Source organism: Nicotiana tomentosiformis, chromosome 3 (assembly GCF_000390325.3).
Source record: "Nicotiana tomentosiformis chromosome 3, ASM39032v3, whole genome shotgun sequence".
Classification (NCBI taxonomy): Eukaryota; Viridiplantae; Streptophyta; class Magnoliopsida; order Solanales; family Solanaceae; genus Nicotiana; species Nicotiana tomentosiformis.
In genome coordinates, this window is record NC_090814.1 from 79433252 (window position 1) to 79445880 (window position 12629).

The window sequence follows — 12629 nt, forward strand, 5'->3', positions numbered from 1 at the left end:
CTCGTGGTTTAGTTTGTTCCGTTACGAGGCCACCCTTCGATGCGACCTCCCGGTCTCGGTCAAATAGTAAAATCGGGTGGTCTCGGTTTTAACAGTATACAAAGTTATTATGCAATGTTTACATTGGTCATTCGCAAAACCTTATATTTTATTCTTTCATGTATATTAAAATTTCATTCTTTGTTCCGCAGGTGATCAACCTATCACTTAATCACATACCGCTTTATCATTGTCTAATTTTTGGTTGCTTGATCGCATTCAAAATTATGTATTTACTTATCATATTTTGTCCCTACTTGATTGTTTTGTAGCAAGTTGTTTCAAACGTTTTATAGGAAAAGAAGAAATCATGATAATAACCACTACGTGCATTTCATTCTCTTCGATCTTCTCTTTGATTGCTTTTTGTGAAGTCGCACCATTCACTCAAAGCTTTATTTTAATAATATTAATATTATTTTACAAAGCAGTGTAGTACATGACTCGACATACACGCGCAACGACGTGCCGAAAAACAAGTAATGTATGGTTACATATTGATAATGTTTTTTTCTAATAAGGTTTCGCATTTCGGGGTCATTGTAAGTTGCATTAGGAGTTTAGGAATTCTACATAAATTTTTTAATATTTGCATAACTAATACAGGGTTTCGATTATAAAAACTCTGCATATTTACACTGTTTTCCTTTGCCAATCTTTGTTATATTCTCATGACAAAATAAAAGTTAAGTTTACTGCCCATTTTACCAATCGAAACAACCGCACTGAAAATGTGAATACTGTACTACAAGTATATTTGAACTACAAGTAAAAAAGCTAAATTGGATTCAAGCTAAGATATGATATTCTGTTAATTATCCATTAACAAGGACTCTAATTTCATTAAAATCTCCTATTCTGTTAAGAGCCCGTTTGGACATAAGAAATTTTTTCCTTTTTTTTTTTCAAAAAACTTTCATCTTTTTTCGAAGTCAGCGTTTGTTCATAAATTTTTTAATTTTCACTTGAAAATGCATTTTGGAAATTTTTGAAAATTTAAAAAACTCCAAAAAACTGTTTTTCAAAATTTTCACTCAAATCACTCACAAAACTTCAAAAACAACCTAAAATTATATTCATGTCCAAACACAACTCTAAATTTCAAATACCATTTTCACTTGAAAAACATTTCCCCCCTATTTTGAAATTTTACAATTCTTATGTCCAAACGCCCACTAAGAGCCCGTTTGGACATAAGAAAATTCACTTTTTTCTGAAATCGGTTTTTGCCATAAATTTTTAAATTTTCACTTGAAGATGGATTTTTGAATTTTTCAAAAATTTAAAAAATTCCAAAAAGCTGTTTCCCAAAATTTTTACTCAGACCACTCAAAAAACTTCAAAAATAACCCAAAATTATATTCATACCCAAACACAACTCTAGATTTCAAATACCATTTTTATTTCCGGAATTTTACAATTCTTATGTCCAAACGCCCCCGAAGTAATTTTCACAAACTGAAAATTTGAGAATATTCACCCGCAAAAGAAAATTAAGACGCATGCCGTGTCAGCAAGTAATCATAAAGGGTGGCATAAAATGAGGAAAAAGAGCAATTTGTTCATTTTACTTTCTTGTCAACTTCAAAAACCCATCTCTAGCTCTCTTTCAAGATTCCCCTATTTCCATAGACCATTTTCACTTTCTTTAGCGACAAACGCCTAGCTCTTGCCTTTCTCTTTCTCTCTCTCTCTTTCTGCCTGTGATTTTGCGTGCGTGTTCTTGTGATATTTCCAAAGCAACCACTTTTAGCACTAAGATTTCATCATCGATCACAATATGGCTGACGAATCGATTTCAGGTTCTGCAGCTATCTCTTAGTGGGTACATAGAACATACATTTACAAATATTGAATGTATACTCTGTCGGTTATTGTTTCAGAATTCTGGTTTTAGTAGCTTGTTTGTTTCAGGGTTCTATACTGTCTTGAATCTTTTTCAGATATTCGATCTTTGTTGTTTCATGATAGTGGCTTTCTCGGGGTTGTTGTTTTTGTAATGATCATTATAGAAGCATCATATTGTAAAGAAGAGTTAGCGTTTCTTTCTTTACACTGTAATTGTAGTTGATCTGATTAGCTTTAAAGAAAAAAATAATTTAAGAGATATTGCTATTAAGAAATTATGACAAAGAAAATTGGCCAAATGGGTCATACTGCGGCAGTAGAGTTTCTTTTGTGGTTCTCTTCAAGTGTTGTCTTTTAAGTTTTATTGTGTATATTTGAATTAAGTCCTGTTAATTCAGATTTTCACAAGATTGGAAGCTTTCTGGTAGAAAGAAAGAAAAAATGCTTTCTGGTTTATCTAATTCCGAACTACTTGATATAGCTCATGTAAACAAGGATTTGTTTAGACGCAGTTTGTTAATGCATGCCCAAATTTAAAGCTGACATCTGACTTCCCTGTCTTGAATGAAATTAGTAGTAATTGCATTTGTTAGCGTTGGGGGGGGTTATTTTAAAATAAAATTTTTGATGCTTTTAATTTAGAAGCTGCTATGATTTAATTTGATTCAAGAGAACTTGGGTCATTTGGCTGTAAGCTCTGTTGAGTTCTGAACTTTGGAGGGGGCTGTTTTTTTATTTTAAAATAAAAATTTTGATGCTTTTAATTTAGAAGCTGCTATGAATTGATTTGATTCAAGAGAACTTGGTCATTTGGCTGTAAGCTCTGTTGAGTTCTGAACTTTGGATGTTTGCAGGCAATTTGAAAGACCTTTCTTTGAACACGAATGGTGCGGCAACAAAGAAGTCTCATTTAGTTGTTTGCTTTGGAGAGATGCTGATTGACTTTGTCCCAACTGTCGGTGGAGTTTCACTTGCGGAAGCTGCTGCCTTTGAAAAAGCTCCTGGTGGTGCACCCGCTAATGTTGCCGTGTGCATTGCTAAGTTGGGGGGTTCTTCTGCTTTTATTGGGAAGGTACAGTTTTTTTCCTATTGTTCTTAAATTCTCATTATATGCAGTAATGGAAGGTTGTTTGGATGAGGATGCTCCTTTTTTCTCTTTTGGGTGGGAGGTTGAAAATGTTTGATCTAACTTTTATTATGTTCTGTAAGTACATGTCTGATATTGTATTACAAATTTCTCCTATCAGAGGGTACCTACTTTGAATTGTTGAAGTTGTCCTTGTGCTTTTGCCGTACTATATGGGGAGCAAAAATTCTTTGTTTTATTTTCTTGGTGCTTAAATATGTACAAGAACCATGCGGTGCAATTCTACTGTGAAGTGTGTAGTATAAGAGCAACGCTGCCTTGTCCATGTACTTGTGTTATATTGATACTTAAATTGTAAAATTCAAATCAGTTATTGTCTTTCAACTGTTGAATTCCAGTGATGCATGCCTAAATTTTTAGGTTGTGTTCGCTCTGAAATAGAAAACTGAAAACAGATTCCTTCTTAGTAGCTCATGCGAATAGTTAGGCTAAGTTCTTCTTTTTCTTTGGTCTTTTTAAAAAAAAAGGGAATTCATAAAGAAAAAGTTTAAATTGCTATTTTCTTGTTTGAAAATGCTAAGAATCCTTATCATTCTATAAAAAAGGTTTAAATCGCTACTTCTGCCTTCTGTGAGTGGATAAATGTGTAAATGATTTTGCATACTATGAGATAGGCTAGTGTACAGTCTGCTCAATCGCATAGAAACAGAAAACAGATTGTACAGTCGATTGGTATCATCATGCGTTACGTATATATCGTCATCCAACTAGTTTTCAGATGAAGAATTTGGAACAGTGCTTGCATTAACGTTTTTATATGTTTTGAGTTTCTGTATATGTTTGTTTATCAATCAATAGAATGGATCTGGGATGAGGAATTTTACTTCTGCAAGACCCTGCACTGGATCCACTTAGTCATGTTATGTACTTTCTTTTTGTTGCTTGTTCATCTTGTGGACTGAACTTTTTTCCCTTGCTTCTGTACTGATTATTATTCTTAATTGAAACCTTTGTGCTATGCTTTAATTGGCGACGACTTCGAATGCGGCCTATAGATAGCTTTAAGATCTGTGCATTTTGAATTAGGTCGGTGAGGATGACTTCGGGCGTATGTTAGCTGACATTTTGAAGCAACACAACGTTGACAATTCTGGCATGCGGTTTGACCATGATGCAAGGACTGCACTAGCCTTCGTTACACTCACAGCTGAAGGTGAGCGGGAATTTGTGTTTTTCCGCAATCCTAGTGCTGATATGCTTCTTCGGGAGTCAGAACTCGATGTAGATCTTGTTAAAAAGGTGTAAATTCCTGCTTTATTCCTTCAATGCATAGAAGTGTTTTCCATTTAGCTTCAATGCAAGATTTCCTAAAAGGCGTATTAATCATGTCCAGGCCACCATTTTCCATTATGGTTCAATTAGTTTGATCGAAGAACCCTGTAGATCAACACAACTTGCTGCAATGGACATAGCCAAAAGATCAGGTAGCATACTCTCGTATGATCCAAACCTGAGATTGCCCTTGTGGCCTTCAGAAGATGCTGCTCGAAGTGGAATAATGAGTGTGTGGAACCTAGCAGATGTTATTAAGGTAGGATGTTTCTCCATAAATGCATCACCTGCTGAGTTCTCTTTAACAATGAAAAACTGTGTTTACATGCAGATAAGTGAGGATGAAATTTCATTCTTGACTGGAGCTGATGATCCAAATGATGATGAGGTGGTGTTGAAGAGGCTTTTCCATCCTAATCTGAAGCTTTTGCTTGTAACTGAAGGTTCGGCTGGTTGTAGATATTACACCAAGGTATTATTTTCCCTATTTTATCCACATATTTTCTTTGATTTTGCAGGAAAACTAACATATAATGCTTAGAGTTGAAGATTTTACTATACAACTACAACTTTATTTTCTCTGAAGATGTAAAATGTCTCAGCCTCCCAGGCACATTAAATTTTACCAAATAGTATTAAACAATAAGTAGAATTTACGTTATGTATATTTATCATAAAAAAGAATTTTATGTTATTTATGCAGTGCATTTTTGTACTTGCATGTTACTGTTAGTGATGTTAAATGCATGAATATCTTAGCTTTTGTCCTCTTAGAAACATTATTTGCCTGTAGATACTGACTCAATTGATGCAGGAATTCAAGGGAAGAGTACATGGTATTAAAGTAAAAGCTGTTGATACAACTGGTGCGGGTGATGCATTTGTCGGTGGAATTCTCAAGTGTCTAGCTTCTGATGCTGATCTCTATCAGGTGCATGAATTTGGATATGAGCAAAAAAGCCAATAGTAGTTTTCTCATTGTTCATGCTTCTTACTGCAATCTATTGTTCACCTTATCATACTTTCTTCCCCTTGTTAACCCTTTTCTTGATTTGGTAAAAAAAAGAAAAGGCCCATTGTGACATCTTCACCCGATTGCATTCCTTCAACAACACTCCCCCCCCCCCCCCCAACCCCCCTCTAATTCTAGTCTCTATTCTTACGAGGTTATAAATAGGGAGAATAACTCCAGAAGTTTGTAGTTTCAAGTAGCTGCTTCATATCCTCTTGCTGAGAGGGCAAAATCCTTCCAGCAGTACTGAAAATCGAGTTACCCTGTCAAAACCAAGTTGTCAGTTCACTGCTTTCGCGATTGTATAGTTATTTGATTGATGAGGTAATTTGTTCCCTGATAGTTTGATCGTACACCCCAGCAAGTTAAGATTGTTTTGCTTTCACCGGTTTAATTGGTCTTTCTCAGTATTGTTTTGCTTTCATCGGTGTAATTGGTCTTTCTCCAACTATATCCCATCACAACATTATGAAAGATTCTAGTCTCCTTTTAGTGGGCACTTTTTCTTGTTTATTTCCATTTTTTGATCTCATCATGTCTGTTTCATTGAGTGAACATCAAACTCCTAACTCTGGAAATCCTTTTTTATTATACTTGGCAGGATGAGAAGCGATTAAGGGACGCTCTCTTTTTCGCTAATGCTTGTGCTGCCCTGACAGTGACAGGAAGAGGAGGAATCCCTTCCCTTCCTTCCCAAGAAGCAGTTCAACAAACTCTCACCGAGGTCACTGCTTAAGAAGACAAAAACAACTTTTGTTCTCATCATGTTGTATCTGCATTATTTTAGATTTATCTGCATAATGAGCTATTCATTTTCTTCTTGTCTCTGGTATCTGCTGGTTCTTTCCTCAATTTGGAAAGTTGTTGCAGCTAAAGAGACATCTAAGAGATGCAAAAAATAAAAATAAAATAGCACAGCGTCTTCTTTCGTCATACAAGGAAATGGTGGAAGCCTTTTCTGCTAGTCCAAAAGAACTTAATACAAGCTGTGATGTCTCTGGTACATATCCGATCCTGTTGTGGATCCATCAGATCATGGTATACTTAGGATGTTAAACAGCCAAAATAGAGGTTTAGTATTGGATTTTGAGATTAACTGCGTGTAGAGGGAAAAATAAAGTGTATGCATTTCACGACCTTTGGTTATAGCTTTTGTTGTTATTCAAAATAATCGTACCACTGTACCAGAATGCCATTTCTTTCCTTTTCAATTGCCTTTTTTTGTTTCCTTTAAGTCTCTGTATTAGAAGCTGACTTCATGAGAGGGCAACTTCATTGTATCGTGAGAACTAATGGGGAATCTGTCTTAATCTCTCTTAATACATGTGGAATCTATATTAGTTAGGTATTAATTATGTAAGGGATTACTTATGCATGTATTAGTTATGCAGGGATAAGTTATGCAAGGTTGAGTTATGGATTAGTTATGCAAGGTTGAGTTATGGATTAGTGATGCGGTAGTTATATAAGGATTAATAATATAAATATAATGTGAGTGTTATTTATTATTAGCCTACTTTATTTTATTAAAATTGTTAGTATAGTTTAAATATATATTTTTAAACAAAAAAAATACAAGTTTGAATAAAGGGTATTCTTGTCATTTTGTGTTTTAATACAAGTATTACTAATACATGTATAAGTTATTCCACCTTCTACCCTCCATAAATAATACATAGATTCCTTCATAACTTATACATGTATTAGTTATGCGGAAAAGAAAAACATGAACCAAATATTGTATTAGCAATGCTACATTTCATGTGGAAAAAGAGGAAAAAACAACCAAACATTGTATAACTTATGCTAGTTTTTATGTGGAGACTATTTTTTCTCCTTCTTTTAACCAAACATATAAAGTTATCCTAATTTTAAACTTCTGCAACGGTAGCCGAAGAGGGAAATAATTAAAAGTGAAGCTAGTTGGTATTTGCAGCTTTTCATCCATTTTTTTATGGGGCTAACTTCAGAAACTGATACTCGTAAAATTGACAAATGTGCTCTTCTTTCGTTTGTGCCCAACATTCCCCAAAATAAACATACTACCTGCAAATGCCAACGACGTGCTGACGCCGCCTGCTGCTAATTAAAGCAAATTTCGCCAACCAGTTCCCACATTTAGCGAAACTCTTACTCTTTAGAAATTAGGATCCCTTCTTCGTTAAAACTTTTGACAATTTCCCTACTGTCCATATACTAGTGAATTTAGAGTGTTATATCAATGGCAACCGACACCAATTTAGATCGGAATGCCACAACCAAACTGTGCTGCTTCCGGAGATTGGGCCCGATGGCGTTGCTAGAGAATCACCCGCCATCGCTTACACCGAGAAGGTCCGTCTCTAATTTATACACTTAATGCGTGCTTGCTTTCAGTACTTAAGTTACACTACTAACTACACGCATTGTTGGATTGTTGCAATGTTATTTCCAGATAATTGAGGAAGAGCAGCATCAGTTAAGAAAGTAAGTTGACTTGTTACTTCTACTCTCATGTATCTTACACTTCAGTGGGCAAATTCACGACTAAAACATCTGTTAAATGTTGATTCGAGAGGTGAATATGGTGGTAAAATCTGAAAAGCTAAGTATATAAACAAATTGATAAATCATATTGGTCCTGGTTAGTATGTAAAGCTCATTTATGACTGATAAACTTATGGACAAACCAAATAATCGAAAATCTGGTTAGTATGTAAAGCTCATTTATGACTGATAAACTAATGGACAAACCAAATAATCCAAAACCTTTTTCTCATAAGGAATTCTAGTTTAGGAGCATTAAGAATTAGTACATATGTTTTCGACATATTGGAATTCGTGAAAGAGCTTTTCCTTCATTCTCCAAATGAGAGCATCCCTGATAGAAAGGAGAGATCTGGAAAATTAAAAAGGTAAAGTTGTTTCCATGCACCGGAAAACCCTTTTATCCTCGGAAATCCTTGTTTTACTGATTCTGAATGTTTTGCCAGTTTTTAGTCCAGTTCTCCAGGATCTTAGTTCCTTCTATCAAGTGAATACATTGGCAACAGTAAATGATTAGAGCAGAATGTCTGAATAGGGACCTGAGATTTTATGAAATTAATGGAAGCGCCTTGTAATCACGTTATCACCAGCATTTAAGTTCTTTTTACATCAGATATGCTCCCTAAGTTTTGCATAATGATTTTGCTCTTCTCTATGTATCCTGTCAGATATATTGATGAAAATTACTCCAAGATCCGTGATGTTGAAAGGGAACTGGCAAACCTTTCAATGGAGATGAAACTTACAGCTGGGCCTAAGAAAGCAGGTCTGTGCCTTGACTATGCTACTTATTTGTGCATATTATCTTGTAATTGTATGGCTGATTTATGAGCGTTGCTGTAACCTTCAGCACTTGAACAAGCACGAAAGGTTCGTCTCCCCTCTTTCTATTCTTTTTGTTTTTGAAATCATTATCTATTTAAATAGTACTAATTCAATCTTTACTTGTCTTTTTTTCGTATTTGACTCTCAAAAGCACTTACTATTTCTAAGCTTGGACATGCTGTTTTAGAATGGTGAAAGCATGAAATGATGAGAATGTGAAAGAAACTGAGGTTCTCTAATAATGGCTTTTAAATCTTTTGTTAGATTGTTAAAGGCAACCTAACTTTGAAATATAGACTACTATTCCTTTGTTCCATTTTATATGACAGGGGAATCAAACAGCTTTTTCTGACTATTTTCAATTATGAAAAGTTGTTACATAATAACTATATGTAGTTTGTAAATCGTACATTTTATTTTTTTGAACGGAATCAATGTTCCAATTGATGCCAAAAAATCTAATGGTTTGACTCTTATACTTCAAATCTGACCATTCTTTTTGCAATGGATGGATGGAGTAACAGAAAAATTACAGGATTTCAGCAGGTTTTCCTCTTCCTTGGTAACCTTCATGCAGGATCTTTGTTTTTCTGAAAGAGGTCAGCATAATCTTATTACATACGCATTTTCTAAAAATTGTGGAGAAAAGTAGAGATGGTTTGAAGGAGTCATCTTGCCTATTCCCTAAGGGCCAGATGCTTGATGGATACATTTTTTCAGTGTAATCTCAAACTTGTTAACGAAATTCGTATCTCTATTCTCTGCATGTACTTGATGCCAACATCTGAAAGCAAAAGAAATCTTTTCACCTTCCTCTCTGAACGTGTGTTTCTACATGGTATATGTACTTCTACTTATACAAACAAAGGGGAAAGACAAAGAGACAAAGACCCATAAGCCCATAACCAATTTTGTACAAAAATAAGAACTAAAGGACAAAAGACCCATAACCAACTATATTTTATACAACTAGACAACTATATGTACTATGTCTTGATATTGCTTCTGCTTGCTCAATATTTTGAGGCATCTTTTGTGAGAGCTCTGTTAACACCCCCCTTCAAGTGGGAGCCCGTAGATCGGACTCCCAACTTGCCCAAAAAACTCCGATGAAGAGGTCCTGCCAAACCTTTTGTGAAGATATCGGCGATTTGGGCTGTAGTTGGAACGAAAGACAAAGAAATTAGACCATCGAGCAGTTTTTCGCGGACGAAGTGGCAATCACTTTTAATGTGCTTTATTCGTTCGTGAAAAACTGAGTTTTTCGCTATGTGAATCGCAACTTGATTGTCACAATGGACAGAGACCGGAAGCGAAGGGGAAATGGATATGTCAGCAAGAAGACGAACAATCCATGAAAGTTCTGCTACCAAACGTCAGATAGATCGATATTCAGCTTCTGCCGAAGACAAAGAAATCACTTGTTGTTTCTTCGATTTCCAAGAGATGGGGCATCCACCTATGCTTAAGAAGAAACCACTAACTAATCTTCGAGTGTCCGAGCAAGATGCCCAATCTGCGTCACAATAACCCAAAATCTGAAATGAAGGCTCGGATGAGAAGAAAAGTCCCAAACTTGGATCATTTCGAACATATCGAAGAGTATGTAAAGCTGCCTGATAGTGTCTAGATCTTGGAGATTGCATGTATTGGCTCAAGGTCTGTATAGTAAAGGATAGATCTGGTTGGGTATTTGTGAGGAAATTTAGCTTCCCCAAGAGCCTCCGATAAATGGTAGGATCAAGCAAAAACTCACCAGAATCAGCAGTAAGCTTAATGTGTGAATCAAGCGGAGTGCAAACATCTCTCGATTGTAGAGAATCAAACTCAGAAATGAGGTCAATTGCAAATTTCCTCTGAGTCAAAATGATACCTCCGGGCTCGTGTAAAAGTTCCATACCTAGAAAATAACTTGCTTCTCCTAGGTCCTTAATTCGAAATTCAGAATCAAGGAATGATTTTATCTCACTGATTTCTTCTTGATTGTTTCCTGTTAGGAGAATGTCATCAACATATACGGCTAATATAGTCATTAGAGTCCCAGATGTTTTGAAGAACAAGGAGTAGTCGTTGACCGATGAGGTGAAACCTCTGGATCCTAAAGCAGAGGATAGTCGAGCATACCATTGGCGCGATGCCTATTTCAAACCATAGAGGGACTTGCGAAGACGACAGACATGGGAAGAGCTTGGAGGTGCAATTCCTATTGGAAACTTCATAAACACTTACTCGTCCAAGTCGCCATGTAAGAAGGCGTTATTAACATCTAACTGGTATAAGTTCCATCCCCCCCTTCACTGCAATAGTTAACAAACATCTGATAGTTGTCATTTTTACCATTGCTGAAAAGGTCTCTGTGTAGTCTATTCCCTCTCGTTGTATATCTCCTCGTACTACTAGCCTTGCTTTGAGTCTTTCCAAACTTTCATCAGATTTGACTTTCACTTTGTACACCCATTTGCAGGGCAATGCTTTCCTTCCAAAAGGTATTTGAACTACTTCCCAAGTGCTATTGGATTCTAATGCCTCAAGTTCTTTTGCCATAGCTGCTTGCCAACTGGGATGAATGGCTGCTTTTTGGTAAGAATTTGGCTCAGAAATTTGGCATATACAGTTAACAAACTGTTGATTTGGTTGAGAAAGTGCAGAAAAAGAGTAAGAGTAAAATGGGGTAAAAGGTGGGTTTGGTGAAATTGCTGAATAAGCATCATCGTATATGTAGTTTGATAAATATTTAGGTGCATTATGCTCTCTAGAAGATCTGCGTAGCCCATCTGCTGGAGCTGATTCAACTCTAGATGTAGACAGAGTAACAATGGGGAAATCTTTGCCTCTAGGACTAGAATATGATAAAGAAATAACACCTGGTGTAGTTATATTAGGTGAATTAGATTCCTCTTGTGAAGAAAAAATATGCGTTCCCTCATTAGAGATAGGAAAACTGGCTGGAAACAATTTTGACATTGGAGTGGAATAAGAAAAAGGGAATATAGACTCAAAGAATTTGATATCCCTAGAAACAAATACGTGATTCAATTGAATGTTCAAAATTCTATATCCTTTCTTTCCAAAAGGGTAACCTAAGAAGACTCCAAGGATTGCTCTAGGTTGTAGTTTATCTCTATTTCTAGAAAGAGTAGAGACAAAGCATAAACAACCGAAAGGCTTCAAATGAGAGTAATCTGACAATTTGCCAAACAAAACTTGATAGGGTGATTTATTATTTAGAACTCTTGAAGGGAATCTATTAATCAAGTAAGTTCCTGTTAGCAAACAATCACCCCAATATTTCTTTGGTAAATGAGACTGGAATAATAAAGCTCTACATGTCTCTAATAAGTGTTTGTGTTTTCTTTTAACTACTCCATTTTGTTGTGGGGTTCCAATGCATGATGTGTGATGAACTATCCCTTTGTAAGTAAAGAAATCTGAAGGAGTTATTCCTGTCCCTAACTCATATGCATTATCTGATCTTATGATCTTAACCTTGGCTGAAACTGTCTTTCTATAAGAGCTAAAAAGGATTTAAGGGTAGGGAAAGCATTAGACTTTGTAGACAAAAGATAGGCCCAAGTTGCCTTTGAAAAGATCATCCACAATAGTAAGAAAATATCTTTCCCCCTTGTAAGTGGGAACATTGTAAGGACCTCATGTATCTATGTGTAGTAATTCAAAGCACTGTTTAGAGCTAATAGAGCTTGTTGGAAAAGGAAATTTGGACTGTCTTGTCATTGGGCATATATCACATGGAAAAACCTGTTTATCTGTTGATGAAAGAGATATATTCTTTATATTCTTCATTGCATGATAAGGTAAGTGCCCCAATCTTAAATGCCAAATTCTGTTGGAATTCATAGAATCAGAAACTGCAGTTTTATTCATTTTCAAACTTTTATTAGATGGAAAAATTCCTCTTACAGATGTTTGAATAAACTTTAGGACAGAACTACACGATTGAAC

General features: G+C 35.6%; 1 protein-coding gene across 2 annotated transcripts; it reads left to right on the forward strand.

The window, feature by feature from the left end:
• Positions 1–1593: 1593 nt before the first annotated feature.
• On the forward strand, positions 1594–6529 carry LOC104103656 (probable fructokinase-7). 2 transcript variants are annotated; one of them, XM_070197157.1, is made up of 7 exons: positions 1594–1864; positions 2742–2959; positions 4061–4273; positions 4368–4565; positions 4638–4778; positions 5121–5237; positions 5920–6529. In XM_070197157.1, exons 2-7 carry the CDS (start codon positions 2819–2821, stop codon positions 6052–6054), a joined length of 945 nt encoding a protein of 314 aa, XP_070053258.1. In that variant the 5' UTR covers positions 1594–1864; positions 2742–2818; the 3' UTR covers positions 6055–6529. The 2 variants fall into 2 exon arrangements, with proteins under 2 accessions (XP_070053258.1, XP_070053257.1); XM_070197156.1 differs by having other exon boundaries at positions 1594–1841.
• The last annotated feature ends 6100 nt before the right edge of the window (positions 6530–12629 follow it).